The 22,494-nt window shown below is 37.1% G+C and overlaps 1 protein-coding gene across 2 annotated transcripts in view; it reads right to left on the bottom strand.

Annotated features, from left to right (window-relative positions):
• Nucleotides 1-22,494, bottom strand: part of LOC143391920 (organic anion transporter 7-like) — a 67,208-nt gene that overhangs the window by 6,999 nt on the left and 37,715 nt on the right. For both annotated transcript variants that reach the window (XM_076844711.2, XM_076844712.2), the window contains one exon: nucleotides 4,041-4,164. In XM_076844711.2, coding sequence (XP_076700826.2) covers nucleotides 4,041-4,164 — 124 coding nt within the window. The remainder of the gene's footprint in view (nucleotides 1-4,040; nucleotides 4,165-22,494) is intronic.

The following is a 22,494-nucleotide window of genomic DNA, read 5'->3' as shown; positions in this document are numbered from 1 at the left end:
TGTTTTTGTCCCCTGTCAAAGGACATGTCACGGGGAATCATGGAACACACTCAGAAAGGATGTGCAAGGAAGGAAAAAAGATATGAGGAAGCAGAGCAAAAGGCATAGACACGAGGTGGAATGCATTTGGAAGCCAAGAAAGCTCACATGAAAGAACCACTAGAGAAATAAAACGAAATAAATGAGCTTTGGGAAGATGTTTGTGACTGTGATCATAGACAGATGATGTTGATAACTATTTTTGACTTCTCAACTTACCTTATTAGTAATATAATTAATAATTTTAAAACTGCCCATATTTAACAATGCATCTAAGTATTTTGGACATAACTGCATACCTGTGAAGTTGGCACCAAAATATATCCATCAATATATATAATCACTTAAAAATTTCTTCCTGCACTCTGTATTCACTTTTTAATATTTATTTTTTAGTTGTAGTTGGACATAATACCTTTATTTTATTCATTTTTTTAATATGGTGCTGAGGATCAAACCCAGGGTCCCGCATGTACTAGGTGAGCACTCTACCACTGAGCCACAATCCCAGTCCTCTATATTCATTTTTACTATTTATTTTGATAAGAACAGTTAGCACAAATCCACGCTCTTAGAAAGTTTTTAAGTACATAATACAGTATTATTGTCACCATTCCATTCAGTGGCTTTCTAGGACTTACTCATCTTATGTATTTCCACAATGAACATGGGAATGCAGATATCTTCTTGAGATTCAAATTTTTATTTATTTATTTATTTATGGGCATATATCAAGATGTGGGACAGGTGGATCAAATAATTCTATTCAAGTTTTTGAGGAATTTTCATATTGTTATTTATAGTGGTGGCATCAATTTGTTGTGAAAAACTCAATTTGTGAAATGTGAAAAAAGGAGTCAAGAGTGTAAGTGCATTTACAGAAGCTACAGAAAAGTACCTAGGAATAAATGTATCCATGAAGGTGCAAAATCTGTATAATAAAAATTATAAAATATTTCTGAAACAAATTGAAGAAGGCACAAATAAATAGACACATGTCTTTGTTCATGTACTGAAAGAATTAACATTGTTACAATGTTCATGTTCTTCAAAAGTAGCCAGAGATTCAATGCAATCTCTATCAAAATACCAATAACATTTTTTTACAGAAACAGAAAAATATTTTTCCAAATATATTCCCAAAATAGTTTGAAATCAGTAAAGCTCTTGAATAGCCAAATTATCTTGAGCAAAAAAAGGCACAAAAATAAAACCAAAAAATATGGAAATAAACATGGAAGTATCACACCACCTGACTTCAAAATATACTATCAAGGCATAGTAATCAAAACAGCATGGTACTGGCAAGATAACAGACTTAGAGCAGTGGAGTAGAACAGAGAGCCCAGAAATAAATCTACATATTTCCACTGAACTGATTTCAAAAAAAGTGCTAAGTATAAAAAAATGGAGAAGAAAACTTCTCTTCAAAAAATGGTCTTAGGGAGACTAGATACTCACATGCTGAAGATAGATGTCAGATCTGTGTCTTCACCACATAGGGAAATCGATCCAAAATAGACTGCAGACTTAAATGGAAGGCCCCCAAACCATTACACTACCAGAAGAAAACATGCAATAAAACTCCGTGACTTTGGTGTGGGCAAACATTTTTTAGATGCGACCACAAAAGGGAACCAAAGTCAAAATGGACAAATGGGATTAGGTCAAACTAAAAAACTTCTACACAGAAAAGGAAGCAAGGAACATACTGAAGAATCAACGTACAGGGAGAGGAAGATATTTGTCAACTATGCTTCTGACAAGGCATTTATCCCCAACAGGTACAAGAAATCCAAATGATCCAATAACCAAAAATGAATGAAAATACAAAAATATAATAAAACGAATCTGAAATTAAAATGAGAAGACAATCTTCAGAATCACTTGGAACACTTCAAACTACAGGCTGCAGCATCTGATCCCCCAACACAAACAAGGATTCTTATGAGCAGTCAGGAGTAGAACCACTGAATTTAAAAAAAAAAAAATGGGTAAAAGATCTCAACCAAACCTGTAAATGGGAAATGGGTACAAAAAATATTTGATATCACTAATTATGCCATAAATGCACATCAATCCTACAATCAAGCAGCGCATGGCAGTATGTGCTTGTAAGCCCAGATACTTGGGAGGCTGAGGAGGAGAACTCTAAGTTTGAGCCCATATTTCCACTGAACTGATTTAAAAAAAAAAAGTGCTATTAAAAAAAAGCTTGGGCAATTTAATGAACCCTTCTCACAAATTACGAAAGTACAAGAGATATTGGGGATGTATCTCAGCAACACTTGGTTCAATCCCTAGTAACAGAAAAGAATAATTATAATGATATACTTTGCTCTCCCCACTAGGAAAAACTATTATTAAAAGAAGGATTTCAAGTGGTGATCAGAATAATAATTACAACGATATATTTACCTCCCTCCACTTAGAATGGCTATTATCAAAAAACCAAAGGATTACAAATGTGGATGAGAATGTAAACAACAGGGAACACTTGCATACTGTTTATGTAAATGAAAATTATTACAATCATTATGGGAAATAGTATGGAGTTTCTTCAAAAAATTTAAAATATGATTGCTATATTCAGGGTATATGTCCAAAGGAAATGAAATCAGTATATCAAAGAGACATCTGCATTCATAAGTTTATATACCATCATTTACAATAGCCCTGATATGGAACCAACTCAAGTGTTCATTAACAGATGAATGAATAGGTTGGGCATGATGGTGCATGTCTGTAATCCCAGGAAATCATGAGGCTGTGGCAGAAGCATCACAAGTTTAAGGCTAGCCTGTCTCAAAAAATAAAAGGACTGGGAATGTAGTTCAGTGGTAAAGCACCAATAGGTTCAATTTCCAAAATTAAAATAAATAAATAGATAGCTAACAGATGACTGAAAAAATAAAATTTATTATATCACAACTGAAAATTATTCAACTTTGCCGAGGGACAAATGCAATATATGTTTTATAGAAACTACACTTTGAACCTTGATCTTTTGTTTCCGGGTACTCCATTATATTCTTTCAACATGTTAGGCACCTGCAGTGAGCCACAGTTCCCACCATTCACATGATCTTTAGGGTAACAACCAATACTCTACCGGGTACTGTGTTTCTATACCAAAGTATTCAGTAGGTGACATGTATTAAATGCATTTTTGACTTGTGACATTTAAACTAATTACTGGTTGTTATGGTTTTGATATGAAGGGTCCCCCCAAATTTCCTGTGGTATGGTGAGAGGTGAAATAATTAGATGAGGGGAGACTCAAAACCTAGTGAGTGGATTAATCCTTTTGAAGGATTAGAAATTTTGAATTTATTACAAATGGTTACTGTAGGCAGGTTCAGTGTGGCTGGAGGAAGTGGGTCACTCGGGACATACCCTAGGGATTATAATGCTTTGTTTCAGACTCCTTCTCCTCTCTATTAATTTCATGATAGGCATGAAGTGCACAACCTTCCTCTGCAAAGCCCTCTGCAAAGAATGCTTCATCTTGCCACTGGAGCAGACCTATAGAGTCAGCTGACAATGGACTGAAACCTCTGAAACTGTGAGCCTAAAATAAACTTTTCCTGAGCAAAATTATTCTTGTCAGGTATTTTGGTCACTGCCACTAAAAGCTGACTATACTGTTGATTTATTAAGACTTTTAATTAATTAGTTTAATTAATTGGTTTAATTAGCTAGACTTAACCATTCCACCCTGTACATATTCTTCAAAACATCACACTGTAAATATAAAAACATACAGGGTTACTTGTCAGAATGAAAAGTAATCAAATATAAAGAATAAAATCCTGTGGAGGGAGATATGTGAATTGATTATGAGGAGCAAAAGAAAGAAAAAAATGGGGCTCTTTGCCTCCTCTGAATAAAATATCTGTGTTCAACCTTTTCAGTGACTGCATATTGCATCTTTGGACACCTACTAATAATATGTCAGGCTATGTCTTCCTTGTTTCAAAAGCACCTCCCATCCTGCTCACCTCTATGGTTAGGGCATCTGCAGAAGTCTTCGTTCCATTCAGCCTTGCAGCTTTTTTAAGTTCCTGTAAGCCCTCCTCGGGTTTGTTGTTGGTAATCAGCCACCGAGCTGACTCTGACATCCACCTGATCAAAGATGATGGAAGTGTAGTCAACTCTCACATGGTATTTACCACATCACCTTCATTCTCCTTCAATCTAATACTACTACTGGCTCAATTAAGCCAAGAAACACACTGTCATGTTGCCTGGTACCATAACTGGGCAAATGGGAAATGATGCCTGCATGCAGTACACCTGCACAGCTGGGATGGCAGACGTGGAGTCCTTCCTATTAGCAGCCTTCTTGGTTGGACACACCTTGACTATGGCACCTATAGCTCTGGAGCATGAGGGACACTTAGCTGTTCAGACCTTCTCCAAGTTACTTGTAAGGGCAAAAGAAATGCTGATTTATAAAGTGTTCTTTTCCTAAAATAAGCACCTTAAAATATTTTTGCTTACTGAAGGTCCCATGCAGACTGGAAGCATTCCTGCTCCTGCCACTCTGATGGAATCTGATACACAAACAGCTCAGTCTGCCTGGACACTCTCATCTATGTAATGGGAACAGCAACGTCACCAGTTTGCAGATTTGTTATGAGGATGAATGACATCATGGATGAGTGCACCACAGGGTACACTCTCTTGTCTGCAAGAAATCATCTCACTCTCTTAATCTGTGATCATCTTTCTGAGTCTTTCCTCACCAAATGGGCCTCCTCCACTGAGCCAGCCTCTTGGGAGGAAGAACATCAAAGCCTGTCTTAAGGCTTTCTAAAGACAGGAAAGGAAGAAGATCTATGGAAAAAATTATGTAAGATGTCCAGGCATCCTATATTTTCCAACTGGAGAAACAGTGCTCCTCCTTCATTAAATAGCTACATATGGAAATATGTTCTTTCTCTCATCCATTATCACTTCCAAAGTTATAAATCACCCAAATATTCTCTGTTGGGCATTTTTCATTGAAAAATGAAAACACACAAAACTACATGGCATAGTTGTGGCTATCTAATCTTCAAGTGCTTCCTGATGTGATGGAAAGTCTTTATTATTTTATGTTTATGGAATACATTTAGTTTTCATCAAGCATCTTCATAGTCACTATATAATTTCAGTTTTTTAAAAAAAAGTACAGAGATAGAGCATATTAGTGGTCATTACCAAAAATTGTACTAAAAATAATATAAATTTTATCAAGTCCCTAAAATAGGAAGTGGCAGAGTCAAACTAAAACTTAATTTTTATTAATCTATTATAACTATATATGATACTGGGATTCATTGTGACATATTCATAGATGCCCACAGCATAATTTATCTATCTTATTCCCCAGTATCTGCCCTTCTCCATTACCTACTCCCTCACCATGATCCCCTTCCTCTCCTCCACTGGTCTCTCTTCTATTATATTTTAATTAGTGGTTTTAATTATATATAGAAATGGATTCATTGTGGTACCTTTTTTCATGGCAATACCATAATTTAGTTGATTTTATTTTTACATACCTCCCCTTTCATTACATTTACATTTCCTGTCACTACTCTATGGGTCTCACATTTTTGTGATAGCCCTTTTTTTATTTCTTTTTTCTCTCTCATTTCTGCATATGAGAGAGAACATTTGACCATTGATCTTCTAAAGTATGATGTATTTCACTTAGTTGATGTGCTTCAGATCCATCCATTTACCAGAAAATGACTTAATTTTATTTTTTGATCAAGTAAAACTCCACTTTGTGTGTGTGTGTGTGTGTGTGTGTGTGTGTGTGTGTGTATATATATATCACATTTTCTTTATCCACTTATCTGTTGATGGACATCAAGGATGGTTCCATAACTTGGGTATTGTGAATTATGTTGCCATAAATATGGGTATGCATGAATCACTATAGAATGCTGATTTTAGTTTTTGTGGCTAGACAGAGAGGAGTGGTGATTCTTTTTCTAGTCTTCTGAGTGATCTCCATACTGCTGCCCACAGTGGTTGTAGGAATTTACAGTTACACCAACATTGTATAAGTGTGTTTTCCCCCTCATTCTCATCAGCATTTATTGCTATTTGCATACTGATGAATGCCATTCTCACTGGGGTGAGATGAAATCCCAGTGTAGTGTTGATTTGCATTTCCATGATTGCTAAGGATATTAAACTTTTTATGTATTTGTATTTCTTCTTTTGAGAAATATGTCTCATTTGCTTTGCCCATTTATTGATCATGAATTTTTCTGATTTCAAGGTTTTGTGGGTTCTTTATGTATTATGAATATTAATTCCCTGTAGGAAGAACAGTTGGCAAATATTTTCTCCCATTCAGCAGGATCTCTCTTCATGTTCTTGTTTCCTTGCTCTGCAATTTGTTTTTAAAATTTCATACCATCCCACTTATTGGTTCTTTGTTTTATTTCTTATGCTGTAGGATCCATACCTTCACCAATATGTTGGAATGTTGAACTAATGTTTTCTTCTAGCAGTTGCTGAGTTTCTGTTCTAACTTCTATGTCCTTGAGCTAATTTGACTTGACTATTATATAGGATGAAAGGTAGGGATATAATTCCATTCTTCTATATATGAATATCCCGCTTTCCCAGCACCATTTCTTAAAAAGACTATCTTCTCCACTGTATGTTTTCAACACCCCTTGACAAGGATCATGACTGTATTTATGTGGATTTCTCTCTGTGTCTTCTGTTCTGCTTAATTGGTCCTCATGTCTACCTCTATGCCAGTTCCATGCTGGTCTTGTTAATATAGCTCTGTAATATAATTTAAAGGACATTGTGATGCCTCCAGCATTTTGTTTATTGCTCATATATTTTTTTGGACATTCTACATCTTTAATTCTTCCAAATGAATTTTAGGACTGTTTTCCCAGTTCTGTGAAGAATTTCATTAGCATTTTGATGGGGATGGCATTAAATCTGTAGATCCCTTAAGCAGTATGAAATAGTCTTCTTTGTCTCTTCTGATCAATTTTGGCTTTCAGTCCACTTTATCTGCTATGAGATACAGCAAGGATGTTGGTCTGCTGTTTTCCTTCCTTGATTTATCAGTATCTGGTTTTGGTATCAGGGTTTTATTCTCTTCATGGAATAAATCTGTAAATATTATCCACCTTTTTATCTCATGAAACAAGTTAGAGAGTCTTGAGAAGGTCTCTTCTTTAAAGATCTTATAGAATGCAGCCAAAAATTCAACTAGTACCAGAATTTTCTTTGTCACAAGGGTCTTTATTTTTGCTTCAATCATATTGCTTTTTATTGATCCACTTAGCTTTTCTATACACTTTGGCTCAAGTTTGGGTAAATCACATGTTTTTACAAATTTGTCAATACCATCTAGATTTCCTAATGTATATGAAAATAAGTTTTTAAAATAGTCCTTAATGGTCCTCTGTATTTCAAAAATGTCTGTGGTTATATGTCCCCATGTAGCAATAATTTTCTTTATATGATTCTTTCCTCTTTTTCTTATAATTAGATAATGGTTTATCAGCCTTCAGCCTTCTTTATTTTTTCCAATAATCAACACTTTGTTACATTAATTCTGTGAATTTGGGAATTTTGTTTTTTTCATTTTCTATTTCATTGATTTATATTTTAATCAATTCCTATCATCTAATGGACATAGAATTAGTTTGATCCTGGTTGCCAATGGCCTTGAGATGTAGCATTAGTTTTTTTATTTGGGATATTTCTATATTAAATGTAGGCATTTAATACATTTTATATATATATTTAAGATCTGTGTTCTAAGAGTTCCAGATTCTTGGTATGTTGTATCATTATTTGTGGGAGACCATCTTTGCACATGACTGAGTTTCCTCCCCAGCTGGGTGTGAAGCGCTCAGTCACTTTTAATGTGGCAGAGCTTTCCCCACCCTTCTTGGGTTCCAGAGTTTGTCTATGTGGAGGCACGTCTCACCACTGCCCCAAAGATCCAATCATCACAACAGATCTTGCAACACTGCCCCCCTTGACCTTCATTGGATGGGATTTTCACCCAGCATTCATTTATTTTTTGTTTCCCAATTATTAAAGCCCTCTCCCTAGCATGCTCGCTCTCTTGGGTTCGTTCTCCCCCGCCTTCCCCTTTTCAGTAAAACCTCACAAAATGGTGTCTGTGTCTTTAATTTAAACTCCCTGAGGATTTTCCCATGTGACCGAACTGTTCTCACCATCTGCGCTGGCCGTGGACTAAAATTATTCTTGTTTGTTTCTAAGAATTTTTAATATTTCTTCTGACTTTTTCTCATATCCAGTTCTTGTTCAACCGTGTGTTGTTCAGAGGCTCCCAAATGGTGAGTAGAGGAAGAAAGCACTTCCCACTTATCTGATTTTTGGAACTGAAGAAAGAGTAATACGTCTTAATTTCAAGGTGGGTGTAATTATAAATCAATATTTGTCAGTCAGAGAGTCAGAGAAGCCCAGAAATTCAGGTATTGGGAACAAAGGATATAAGAAAACACACCAGAGCCTGGCGGCAGCAGAGATGCTGCATCACCACAAAAGGAAAGAGAAACACAATGAACAAATTCAACACATAAACAGCTTTAAAAGGCTGTTTAGACTTGGCAGATACAAATGCCCTGGGGTGAACTGGTGTTCAAAATATGCTTCATGTAAATAAAGAACAGAAATAGAGATCTAACTGTAGGAGTTTAAGCTGAATCATTTTCCTGTAGGAACTTGAGAGTTCTTTATAAAAACTTCCACTTTTTTTTGGTCTCAGTTAGTGCTTACTGTGTTATCTCAAGTTCACCTGAAAAATCATGATCCCAACACAATCATAGTGAATGGCAGATCCAGGGGATTCAGGCCAGAAACAGAGGAGAGTAAACCTGCTCTCCCTTTGCACTCTGTGTGTGAATGATCAGTTGAAAAGGACAGGAAAATTGAACAGATGGGCAGAATTCATTTAGGGATGGACAATTATTTGGTGGCCAGTTGGGGGGGGTGCTACAAAAACCTTTCCATTCACCATCTACCCATAGTGGTCTGCTACCATGACCTATGGGTAGAACACTTCAGTGATGTTGGAAATCCACATGCCTACCCGAGAACTTCTACTCAATCCTAGGGGCATGAGAATTTAGCATGCAGGATAAGACCCCACACAAAGGTTCAAAGCCAAATATAGTCTTAAAATAATTTGGCTTCCTTATTAACTTATTTATCAACCAATTAAATAAAATCACCCCCATTTACCACTCAGACTAGTGTATTTCTGAAGAACATTTGTAATAATTTTTTTAAAGATTTATTGGTTTGAAATTGTTCTGAAGTGGTTGTAACTTCTTGAAATTAATCTCTCTCTTCTTATTGGGCTGTTAGATACTGGACATAATAGAAAGTTTAAATTGAGTGAAATGTGGACACCAAGGCATTCACCCAATCCACAGAATAACAAGAAAATGTTCTTTATATAAAAGTAAAAGAGATAAATACCCCTTAAGGAATTCTATGAAAAAGCAAGGGAACTAGTCACTCCAAATACCTCAGAATGCAACTAATCCCATTGATATCATAATGGAGGAAATGCCAGAAAAAGAATTTAGAAAGTTTATGTATGATTTGGATGTGAGGTGTTCCCCAAAATCTTATGTGTGAGAAAATGCAAGAAGGTTCTGAGGAGAAATGATAGAGTTGTGAGAGTCTTAACCCAATCAGTGAATTAATCCCTTGATAGACATTGACTGAGTGGTAACTGCATTGGTGGGTTGTGGCTGGTGGAGGTGGAAATTGAGGACATGGTTTTGGGGTATGTATTTGTATCTGGCAAGTGGATATCTCTCTCTCTCTATTTCTGCCTTTTGCTCATCATGTGAACTGCTTACCTCTGCAATGATGAGTAGCCTCACCTTGAGCCCTGAGGTTGGGATCCTGCTATCTAATGATTGAGACCTCTGAATCCGTGAGCCCCCAAATCAAGTTTTCCTCCTCTAATATTGTTCTTGTTGGGTCTTTAGTTTGCAGTGGCAAAAAGCTGACTAAACCAGTTGATAATTAAATTGTTCAGTGTACTAAAATTATATCTATAAAATGAATTAAGTGATAATATACCAGAAATGAAATAACAATAAAATAATGGTAACAAATCATGACCAGAATATACAAGAAATCAGAGAGAGCATTAATAGCCCAAATCTAAGACTCTTTGTGTAGAAGGCAACAAAATACAATCTAAAGAAATGTATAAAATTTTCAGGAAACTATATCAAAAAGTTTTCCAAACTGTAATAATGAGGTGGAAATCCAAATACAAGAGGCATTTCAAACCCCAAATAGATAAGATGAAAAAACATCCCTCCTAAAGTACATCAAAATTAACCATCTACTACACAGAATAAAAATCGAATTTTAAAAGCTGAAAGAGAAAAATGGCAGCCCACATTTAGAGGCAAGTTGGGGTTGTTTTTAAATTCTTATATGGGTAGTATTTTTTTAAGTATTTTTTGTAGTGCTGCTTTGCTGTCATGAATTTTTTTAGTATATTCTCATGTTTGGAAGTTTTTATTTTTTATTTGATTCTAAAGGATAGTTTTGCTGTATATAGTGATCTTGGTTGGAAATTTTTTTCAGAGATTGGATTGCCTCATTATATGCCTTCCTGGATTTAAAATGGTGTGAAGAACTAAGGGGTTATTTGTATTGGTTTAGCTCTAATGTGTCCTAATCTGTCTGTCTGTCTCTCTCTCTCTCTCCCCCTCCCCTGGGGATTGAACTCAGAGGCACTTAACCAGTGATCCTTTTTTTTTTTTTTTGTATTTTTTTACAGACAGGGTCTCACTGAGTTGCTTAGTGCCTCCATAAGCTGCTAAGGCTGGCTTTGAAGTAGGGGTCTCCTGAGCCACTGGGAGTATACATGTATCACAGTGCCTGCCTCTGACATTTTTCCTTGAAGTTTGAAAGTTCTATCCTTATTGTCTATATTAAGCATTTTGATTATGATGCGTCTTAGAGAAATTTTTGTTTTGTTATTGTATATGTTTGGTTCTATATGACTTCTACACGTGTATGTTCATCTAACACCTAAGGTTTGAATTTTTTTCTATTATTCAGCTGCAAAGTTCTTAGTACCATTAGATTGTATCTCCATGCCCTTTTCAATTCCAATGATGTTTTTCCCTTTTGTTTTTTTAAGATATACATGACATTAGAGTATATTTTGACATATTATATGTACATGGAATATAAATTATTCTGATTAAGAACCCATTTTTTTGTGTTATATGATATGGAGTTTCACTGATCAGGTATTCATATATGAACATGGGGAAATTATGTCCAATTCATTCTACTGTCCTTCCTATCTCCTCTCCTTCCCTTTATTTCCCTTTGTCAAGTCCACTGAACTTCTATTCTTCTTCCTTTGTTGTGTGTTTCCATCTGCATATCAGAGAGAACATTTGACTTTGCTGTTTGGGGAATTATCTTATTTTACCTAGCATGATAATCTCCAGATCCATTCCTTTACCATCAAATTCACAAAGTCAAGTTTGGCCTCTTAATATTTTCCCATAATTCTTGTATATTCTGATAATGATTTTATTTCTATTTTTGTGCTTGTAAGAATTCAAGTTTATATAACCTGTCTTCAAGGTCTGAAGCTCTGTTTTCTACAAAATCTAATCTCTTGTTCATTCTTCCAAATTAATTTTTATTCTATTTATTGTGTTTTTAATTTCTAGGAGTTCTGGTTGAGTTTCTTTCTTAATCAATCTTTTATTGAAATTATTTTCCACCTAATATATTTTCTCTCAATCTGTTTCTTATATCTTCTTTTAATTCATTAATTATTTTAATAATCAACATTTATTGTCTCCTTCTGGAAATTCATCCCTTTAAATATGTGTGGGTTTTTTTATTTGGGAAATGTAAATTTGGATGGAGACTTGCTGGCATCATTCCTCGCTTGTTCAGAAGTCCTAAACTTGTGCATCTGTTGAGATAAACTCCTCTTCCTCTTTGATATGGAGGATATTTTGGTGAGTAGTTATCTTTTTGTAATAACTCTTAATCTGAAGATATATCTTAGCTTTAGCAAATAAGTTCAGAAAAATTCCATTATTAATTTTAACTTTAATGCCACTTTGAAAGCAGAAAGTAAGAGTGATAGTTTTAAATTAAGCCATATGTTCATATATACTACAAATGTAATTTCTAAAGATCTCTATTACTCTGATCCTTCCCAGAAGAAGGTCTATGAACAGCAATAGCGAATAGAATAAAACAGCTACACATTCATAATTTTATATTCCATTAAAATTTAAGATGTTATACAAAATAAAGAAAATACAGAAAAATGAGAAGTCAATCAAGGAAGGTGGTGGGTAAGGGAGGAGATACAGAGGTTCAAATGGTTACAGTAAAGTTAGAGCATAAAAGAAACCTGCAGTGAAATAGTTATATAGGGGATATTGTAGGAATTAATTATTATCAGTCAGTTGTTAAATAAATTATCATAGAGAAGTTAAGATTATTTGTTGATAAAGTTTTTTTAAATAGTTCTTTTTATATATACATGAAAATAGAATGTATTTTGACATATTATACATATATGTAGAATAACATATCCTCCTTAGGATCCAATTCTTCTGGTTGAACATGATGGGGAGTATCACTGGTGGTATAGTCATATATGAACATAGGAAATTTATATCAAATTAGAAATTTTTGAAACAGACTTTTGTATCTGTTTCAAATGTTAGAACCTACAAACTGTGAGAGAATTATTCAAATGCAACCAAAATTGTTAAATCACACATGAAGGCCAATGGAAAAGAATAGAAGACACAGAGACAAATCCATGCAGATACATCTGATTCTTGCCAAAGTTGTCAAAAAAAAAACATACATTGGAGAAAAGACAACATTTTAAACACATTTTGCTGGGAAAATTAGATATCCATATGTAGAATTATAAAATTAGATTCTTATCTCTCACCCTGCACAAAAGTCTTGAGTTACCATTTTGAGTTAATGGATCAAAGACTTAGAAATTTTGAGTTAGTGGGTCAAAGACCTAGGAATTAGACCAGACATGTTGCAACTGAGAGAATAAAATGCAAGGATTACATTGCCACATTCAGGAGGAGGCAGTGACTTCATTAATAAAACTCCAAGAACTCAAGAGATAAAACCAAGAAACCATAATTGGTTGGTTTTAAATTAAAAAGCTTCTGCACAGCAAAAGAAAAAAATAGTGTGAAGATTGAATTCACATAATGTAAAAAAAAAATTTGCTTCTTATGCTTCTTTTTCCATTTTATTGTTACATTGTACTTCACAGTGGAATTTGTTTTTACATATTTATACATGTTTTTGTCAAATGGCAGAATATAAGAGGTTGATTTCCTGGCTGCTCCAAGTAATAAAACCAGGAAAGCAGACAAGAAGCTTCTCAGCAAGATAGGACAACAACAACAACAGCACAAATGGTGGGAGGATTGGGGATTTACTGGAATTTAAAGCTGGACATTCAATGCAGATCAGGAACCCAGGAGGTTGGCTATAATAAAATAAAATAAAATAAAAATACCCAGCATTCCAGCCACTGCCATAGCTAGGCAAGAAGAAGCAGCCACATCAGCCCCACCATGTGCAAAGTGAAAGGAAAAAGGTATTAAAGAGCCTACATTTTAGAGGGGTGAGGCATGTCTGGGTATGAAGCATTTATAGATCAAGAACATTGCCCCACTAAACTGAAAGATGTGATGCACAATATTCTTGTGCAGGAAAGAAGGCCCCATCTTTCCTGGCAGCATGTAGAGGAAAGAAGAAGGAAATAATTTGCTGCCTCCGTATAGGAGCTGCCAGCTGCAGGAGCCAATTCTTAGCTAACATGAGTTTGGCCTGAAATACAGGCCCATTAAACACAAACTACACAACACAGAGTGTACTTAAGTGACTGGGAGAAAATCACACATGGAGAGAGATTTACACAGAGGACAACTGGTTGTGGAAACCAACTTAGTTCTACCCCTCCCCCTGCAATCTGGTTGCTTGCAGAACTGGCCGAGAGACACATGTCTGGCCAGAAATTCAGAAGGGCAGGGGCAAGAGTGATTGAGTTTGGAGACTTAACCCAAGACAGGAAAATGTGTTGTCTGAAGGTGACATAATGCACTAAGAATTTGCTCCTCCACCACAGAAGTGGAATCCAGGGGAGTTCCCTGGGGTACATTCTTCCAGTGTACACCAGCAATGGCTGGGCCCTGGAGGTGTACTGTTTTTAAATCTCCAGACCAATTGGCATTCACTGAAGAGCCTTGAATCTGCTTAAGTTTAAACCTTCCCTCCAGGCATTCCACCTATGGGATTACCTCTCTCACTCCAGCAATCCCAAAGGTGGGCTGCTGGGAGCCACAGCCAATTAATATGATGCATGGCATTTTTGATTGAAAGGTGATGCCAGCTAGCCATTGAGATGATACGATTATGTTAAAAAGTACATTCATATGGATACCGGACTCCTGCTGCGGGACTCCTGGAGAGTTCCCATTGGTTGGGAAAGTGCAGTAGGAGGGAATTCCGGGGAGGCGCTTGCGCTAGAGTTCCGGGAAGGAACCAGCAGAACGCCGCGTGGGTGGATCGGGAAGCTTCCCGGGCGGACGTGTTATTGGCGGTTCTTTCAAATAAAGTTTGTTCCTGTTTGAGTGGCTCGTGATCTTGTGCCCAGCCAGACAGCGGCAACTGGTGGCCCTGTACGGGGAACGCCTGAAGCTTGGAGGTGAGTAAAATTGCTCGCCCCTGAGGGAAGGCGACAGAATGGGTGACCATTTCAAAAAACAATGTGTTCTTCTTTTGATTTATTTTGTTTTTGTTTCAAGCTGCCTATCCCTAGAATTTTCTCAGGCAAACTGGGAAAAATGGTTGGCTCAAGGCTTGAAGTTGTTTGGCCCGGAGAAAGAGAAAATTGATACAACTATTCTTTGCTCCGTTTTTGTTTCATTCTGTTTCGGCTTTGTTTTATGCTACCTTACTGGGTTGCGTTACCTTTATAGTAGATTAGAAACTAGTAAAAAACAAACCGAAAAACTGTTAAGTAAATTGTTAGAGGTCCAAACTGTGGTAGAAAACATGTCAGGTCAAGCAAAGGAGAAGGTCTCTCCAGCTAGTCAGACAGAGGAAAATTTGAAGAAAGAAAGCTTAGAGGAAAAACGACCATCAGTTGGGGAGTTACAACAGGAGGCTGCTACTAACTCCGTTCTATCACCAGAGGGCGTAAGAGCTGAGCGGCCCTCAATTCCTGTAGTTAATGCACAAAATCCTAAGGCAAGATCCCAAAGACTAGCATGCCCTGTACTTGAGCAGGCAGGAGGGCAACGAATTCATCGCGCTCTAGATTTCAAAACAGTAAAACAATTAAAAGAGGCTGTAACAACCTATGGCCCGCAAGCACCCTTCACCATAAGCATGGTTGAATCTATTACCAACTTAGACATGACACCAGCAGATTGGGCTAACATGTGTCGATCTGTGCTAAATGGAGGACAATATTTGTTATGGAAGGTTGCCAATGAGGAATTCTGCATGGAGACAGCTAGGCGAAATACAGCAGCCGGTTACCCTCAAAGAAATCTGGAGATGTTGTTAGGAAAGGGACCTTATGAGGGTCAACGGCAACAAATTGAATATGATCCTGGTGTATACGCACAAATTGCTGCAGATGCAGTTAGGGCATGGAAAACTTTACAGGGGCATGGAGATTTACAAGGACAGTTATCTAAGGTAATACAAGGAACTAACGAACCTTACGCTGAATTTGTAGATAGGCTTATTCAGACAGCTTCTAGGATATTTGGAGATGTAGAACAAGCAATGCCATTTATAAAACAACTGGCTTATGACCAAGCAAATCGTTGCTGCAGAGAGGTCATTAGACCATGGAAACATGAAGATTTAAACACATATATTAAATTATGTAGAGACATTAATGAACAAGGACAAGTCTTAGCAGCAGTACAACAGGCTTTAGATGCCAGGCCAAAAACATGCTACAATTGTGATCAGACAGGACATTTTAAAAGGAATTGCCCCATAGGAGGAGGGTTTAACAAAGCTAGGTATCAAAGGAATAGAATACCAGGTATTTGCCCACGATGCCGTAGAGGGAGACATTGGGCTAATGAATGCCGTTCTCAAACCACCATAGAGGGCACTCCGTTATCAAAAAACGGACAAGGATCAAGTGTTTACCCACGATATCGTGGAGAAAGGCATCAGGCTCCATTGCCAAAAAACGGACTGGAGGGCCCAATGCTCCGGGGCCCAAAACCACAAATATACGGGGCAATGGAGGAACCCAGCAGCACCATCAAGGTAGTGCCCAGGACACATTATCCATTAAATCCCTCATCAGACAAACTAGAGGGAGCGCAGGGCTGGACATCTGCGCCTCCGCAAGAGCAGTACTAACTCCAGAGATGGGAATTCAAATCATTCCCACAGGAGTAAAAGGACCTCTTCCCCAAGGAACGGTAGGCTTATTATTGGGACGCAGTTCTTCCACACTAAAAGGACTTATGATAAGTCCCGGGGTAATTGATCCCGATTATGAAGGTGAAATAAAAATTATAGCTAGTTCTCCAAGAGGCATATCAGTTATCTCACCAGGGGATAGAATAGCACAGTTACTAATAATACCCAGCCTACATGATAAATTTTCTAGTCGTACTGTAGAAAGAGGTACCAGGGGATTGGGCTCCACAGGTGTAGATTGGGCTATGCTGTCTTTAAATTTAGATTCTCGCCCCATGCTAAAACTAAATATTCAAGGATACGACTTTAATGGGCTACTGGACACAGGTGCAGACCTTAGCATCATATCTAGTCAGGAATGGCCAAAACATTGGCCATTACAACAAGCCACTCAAACGCTTCGAGGCCTAGGAGTGGCTACTAATCCCCATAGAAGTGCAATGGTATTAGATTGGAAGGATCCTGAAGGATGTGAGGGAACTATACAGCCATATGTATTGGATCATCTTCCTATAAATTTATGGGGACGAGATGTCCTAGATCAATTAGGTTTAACGTTAACAAATAACATCAATCCTAATGCGCCCACTACTAGGGCTAAACAAGGTTTTAAAAAAGAAAAAAGATTAGGAAAACAAGGACAAAATATAGCAGCACCAATTCAAATAGATCAAGGAACAGACAGACATGGGTTGGATTTTCAGAAAGGGCCACTGAGACAATAAAAATTACTTGGAAATCAGAAAGACCAGTGTGGGTTCCTCAGTGGCCCCTGACTAAAGAAAAGATACAAGTAGCCCATGATCTGGTTAAACAACAATTAGCGAAAGGACATATACAACCTTCCATATCTCCCCATAATACTCCCATTTTTGTTATTAAAAAGAAATCTGGTAAATGGAGATTATTACAAGATTTAAGAGCCATTAATAATGAGATGGTTATTATGGGACCTGCTCAATCAGGGATTCCCCAATTGTCTGCTTTACCAAAAACCTGGTATGTTTTAGCTATAGATATTAAAGATTGTTTTTTTTCAATTCCTATTCATCCTGAGGATAGTCCACATTTTGCATTTACTATCCCTGCACTAAATCATGAAGGTCCTGATCAGAGATATGAATGGAAAGTACTCCCTCAGGGGATGGCTAATAGTCCAACTATGTGTCAAATTTATGTTAACAAAGCAATCCAACCACTTAGAAATCAAAATCCTGAACTACAAATATTTCACTATATGGATGATGTATTATTGGCACATAAAGATAAAAACATATTGCTGGAATGTTATGCCACACTTACAAACTTATTAAAAAATTATAATCTAGAGATAGCAATAGATAAAGTACAATTAAATCTTCCAATTAATTATCTAGGAGTCCTGTTATCCTCAACCATGGTCCGTCCACCAAAAATTCAAATACGAGTAGATCAACTCAAATCACTTAATGACTTTCAAAAGTTATTGGGAGACATAAATTGGATAAGGCCTTATCTAGGCATACCAACAGGAGAGCTAGGACCTTTATTTGATATCCTAAAAGGTCCATCAGATCCAAATTCACCCCGCATGCTAACGCCTGAAGCAAGAAAGGCATTAAAAATCATTGAAACATATATGGAAAATATGCACTTGGATAGAATTGATATAAGTTTGCCTTTATTATTTATTGTACTACCAACAAAAAATATTCCTACAGGAGTATTTTGGCAAGAAGGTCCATTATTGTGGATACATTTATCTTATTCTCCTAATACTATTCTTACTAGATATCCTGAGGCTGTAGGACAATTAATACTCAAAGGAATAAAAGCAGCAAAGGGAGTGTTTGGGATTTCTCCCAATAAAATTATTACTCCATATACTATGGATCAAATTGATGAGTTAGCCAATGAGTTAAATACTTGGGCAATAATCATGTGTAAATCTAATGTTTCATTTGATAATCACTTGCCATCTAATCCTTTGTTGTCTTTTTGGTCTAAGCATCCTGTAGTTTTTCCAAAAATGACAAGAAAGACCCCTATCATGAATGCTCCAAATATATTCACTGATGGGTCAAATAATGGTACAGCAGCAGTAGTTACCCCTGATCAAACTTTTACATTTTTAGTACCCAAACAATCAGCTCAAAAGGTAGAGCTTAATGCAGTATTACAAGCTTTTATGATGTTTAAAGATTCCGTATTTAATTTATTTTCTGATAGTCAATATGTAGTTAATGCTATAGTATCCCTTGAAGATGCAGGTAGGATTTCCCCTTCTTCTACTGTTTTCTCTTTGTTTTCCACTATACAAAGTCTAATCTGGGACAGAAAAGATCCATTCTTTATAGGACATATCAGGGCACATACAGGATTGCCTGGAGCCCTTAGTTTGGGCAATGAATTAGCAGATAAATCTACACATGACATACATATTTTCTCCACAATAGAAGAAGCTATAAATTTTCATAAAAGGTTTCATGTCAATGCTAATACTTTACAAAAACGTTTTAAAATAACTAAAGAACAAGCCAGACATATAATAAAACAATGTCAAAATTGTGTGACATTTTTACCACAAGTTAATCTTGGAGTCAATCCTAGAGGACTGATACCTAACCATATTTGGCAGATGGACGTCACACACTTGCCAGAATTTGGAAAATTAAAATATTTGCATGTTACAGTTGATACTTCTTCTGGATTTTTGATGGGCTCCCTTCATGCCGGAGAAAAAACTAAAGATGTTATAGCTCATTGCTTACAAAATTTTGCCACTGTGGGCGTTCCAAAACAGTTAAAAACAGATAACGGTCCCGGTTATGCTTCTACCTCTTTTAAACAATTCTGCTCATCATTTGGCATTACTCACATAACAGGAATTCCATACAATCCACAGGGACAAGGCATAGTTGAAAGAGCTCATCAAACTATTAAAATGTACTTATTAAAACAAAAGGAGGGAATTGGAAAGGGGTATATATCCCCCAAAGATAAACTTAAAATAACCCTCTTTACTCTAAACTTTTTAAATTTGGATTCATCAGGACTTAGTGCTGCGGAAAGGCATATGTATCCAAAAAATGTGCATAAGCCTAAAGTTCTTTGGAAAGATATTCTAACAGGACAATGGAAAGGTCCTGACCCAGTAATTGTCTGGAGTCGGGGCTCTGTTTGCGTGTTTCCACAGGGAGAACAGCAGCCGATTTGGATTCCAGAAAGACTAACTAAAACGATTTCTACAAATCAAAAAGAAGATAATTTGACTCAAATCCATAACAGCTGATATCCAGAACTCCAGCTTGGCCATTCTTACATCTGCGACTGATTAACCAGGATGCTTTTTTCAATATCTATTTTATTATTGCATTTTTCCATATCATAGGTTCTATTTTATTTTTGAGCTCATACAGACCTAGGTTGATGTTTTTCTGATCAGTTTTATTTTTTAACTGTGGAGTTTTTAACATTGCAATGGAGATTTCACCTAGGTGAAACTACAAGGCCTTTACTATTGTCTTATGTGTTGTATGTTATATGTGCACACTTCTGTTTTGTGTTATGTGTCTATATGTGCGTATGTCCATAGATCATATATGAGGAGTGCTCAAAAAAAAAAAAAAAAAAAAAAAAAAAAAAAAAAAAATGGATCCAAGTACTTTTTATTATTCACGTAATTTTAATGGTTTAATTTAAATTGGGTAAACAGCTGTTAAAAATTATTTTAATATGTGTACAAATAAGCAGGTTAACAAATCTGTTTGTTTATTTTCATCTTTCCTTTTCATTATATTTAATAATTCTGTTCAAGATAATATAAATTGTTCTAAAAAAAAAAAAAAAAAATGTTTTCTTAGTACCTGTTAAAATGTTACATTTTTTTTTTTTTTCTTTCTCTCTTTAACATCATTGTCAGAATTCTTATTTTTCATCCCAGTGCCGGTGAAGACAAAGATGAAACCAAACTACAACTTCTTCGATAATTATCACAACAAACTGTATAAACTGATACATCAATGATCTTGGGAGGAAATGGACATATTGATAGATTCCTCCACTTTGAACTGCTTACAAAACTTGCCTGGACTATGTATCACTTGTATGCACTGTGATCTATCTGTTGATACAACAAATTATGGTAATGCTGGCGTATCTTTGCTGATGTGTCACCAGTGATGCAATTTTCCCTAGGAGTCGTCAATTGATTTGGTGTTGTGGCATTTCTGTATCCTCCTCCCTTCTACTAGTGATGGTCTAATTTTGGGGGCCAACAGAGGTGAGGCAAAGAACCTCACCCCCCCACTGGCACCAAGGCCAAATCTGGGGGCCAACAGAGGTGAGGCAAAGAACCTCACCCCCCCACTGGTGCATAGGCCTATCCACAAGTATGGCTATATGCTGGATCGGTAGTCAGTGACGGGTATGATCCAATTGCAATGGTATCAACCTAAGACAGGAGGCTGACGCCTAAAGGTCAGTTTTCCAATGACGGGTAAGAACCATATGTTGAATTGGACAAACCTAACAGGCACGGTCCCTAGCCACATTACTTGTTGCTTAATTAAACAGAAAGGGGGAGATGCTGGGAGCCACAGCCAATTAATATGATGCATGGCATTTTTGATTGAAAGGTGATGCCAGCTAGCCATTGAGATGATACGATTATGTTAAAAAGTACATTCATATGGATACCGGACTCCTGCTGCGGGACTCCTGGAGAGTTCCCATTGGTTGGGAAAGTGCAGTAGGAGGGAATTCCGGGGAGGCGCTTGCGCTAGAGTTCCGGGAAGGAACCAGCAGAACGCCGCGTGGGTGGATCGGGAAGCTTCCCGGGCGGACGTGTTATTGGCGGTTCTTTCAAATAAAGTTTGTTCCTGTTTGAGTGGCTCGTGATCTTGTGCCCAGCCAGACAGCGGCAACTGGTGGCCCTGTACGGGGAACGCCTGAAGCTTGGAGGTGAGTAAAATTGCTCGCCCCTGAGGGAAGGCGACAGAATGGGTGACCATTTCAAAAAACAATGTGTTCTTCTTTTGATTTATTTTGTTTTTGTTTCAAGCTGCCTATCCCTAGAATTTTCTCAGGCAAACTGGGAAAAATGGTTGGCTCAAGGCTTGAAGTTGTTTGGCCCGGAGAAAGAGAAAATTGATACAACTATTCTTTGCTCCGTTTTTGTTTCATTCTGTTTCGGCTTTGTTTTATGCTACCTTACTGGGTTGCGTTACCTTTATAGTAGATTAGAAACTAGTAAAAAACAAACCGAAAAACTGTTAAGTAAATTGTTAGAGGTCCAAACTGTGGTAGAAAACATGTCAGGTCAAGCAAAGGAGAAGGTCTCTCCAGCTAGTCAGACAGAGGAAAATTTGAAGAAAGAAAGCTTAGAGGAAAAACGACCATCAGTTGGGGAGTTACAACAGGAGGCTGCTACTAACTCCGTTCTATCACCAGAGGGCGTAAGAGCTGAGCGGCCCTCAATTCCTGTAGTTAATGCACAAAATCCTAAGGCAAGATCCCAAAGACTAGCATGCCCTGTACTTGAGCAGGCAGGAGGGCAACGAATTCATCGCGCTCTAGATTTCAAAACAGTAAAACAATTAAAAGAGGCTGTAACAACCTATGGCCCGCAAGCACCCTTCACCATAAGCATGGTTGAATCTATTACCAACTTAGACATGACACCAGCAGATTGGGCTAACATGTGTCGATCTGTGCTAAATGGAGGACAATATTTGTTATGGAAGGTTGCCAATGAGGAATTCTGCATGGAGACAGCTAGGCGAAATACAGCAGCCGGTTACCCTCAAAGAAATCTGGAGATGTTGTTAGGAAAGGGACCTTATGAGGGTCAACGGCAACAAATTGAATATGATCCTGGTGTATACGCACAAATTGCTGCAGATGCAGTTAGGGCATGGAAAACTTTACAGGGGCATGGAGATTTACAAGGAC

The sequence above is a fragment of the Callospermophilus lateralis genome, chromosome 2, assembly GCF_048772815.1.
Source record: "Callospermophilus lateralis isolate mCalLat2 chromosome 2, mCalLat2.hap1, whole genome shotgun sequence".
Lineage (NCBI taxonomy): Eukaryota > Metazoa > Chordata > Mammalia > Rodentia > Sciuridae > Callospermophilus > Callospermophilus lateralis.
This window is presented reverse-complemented; position numbering and strand designations above follow the sequence as displayed.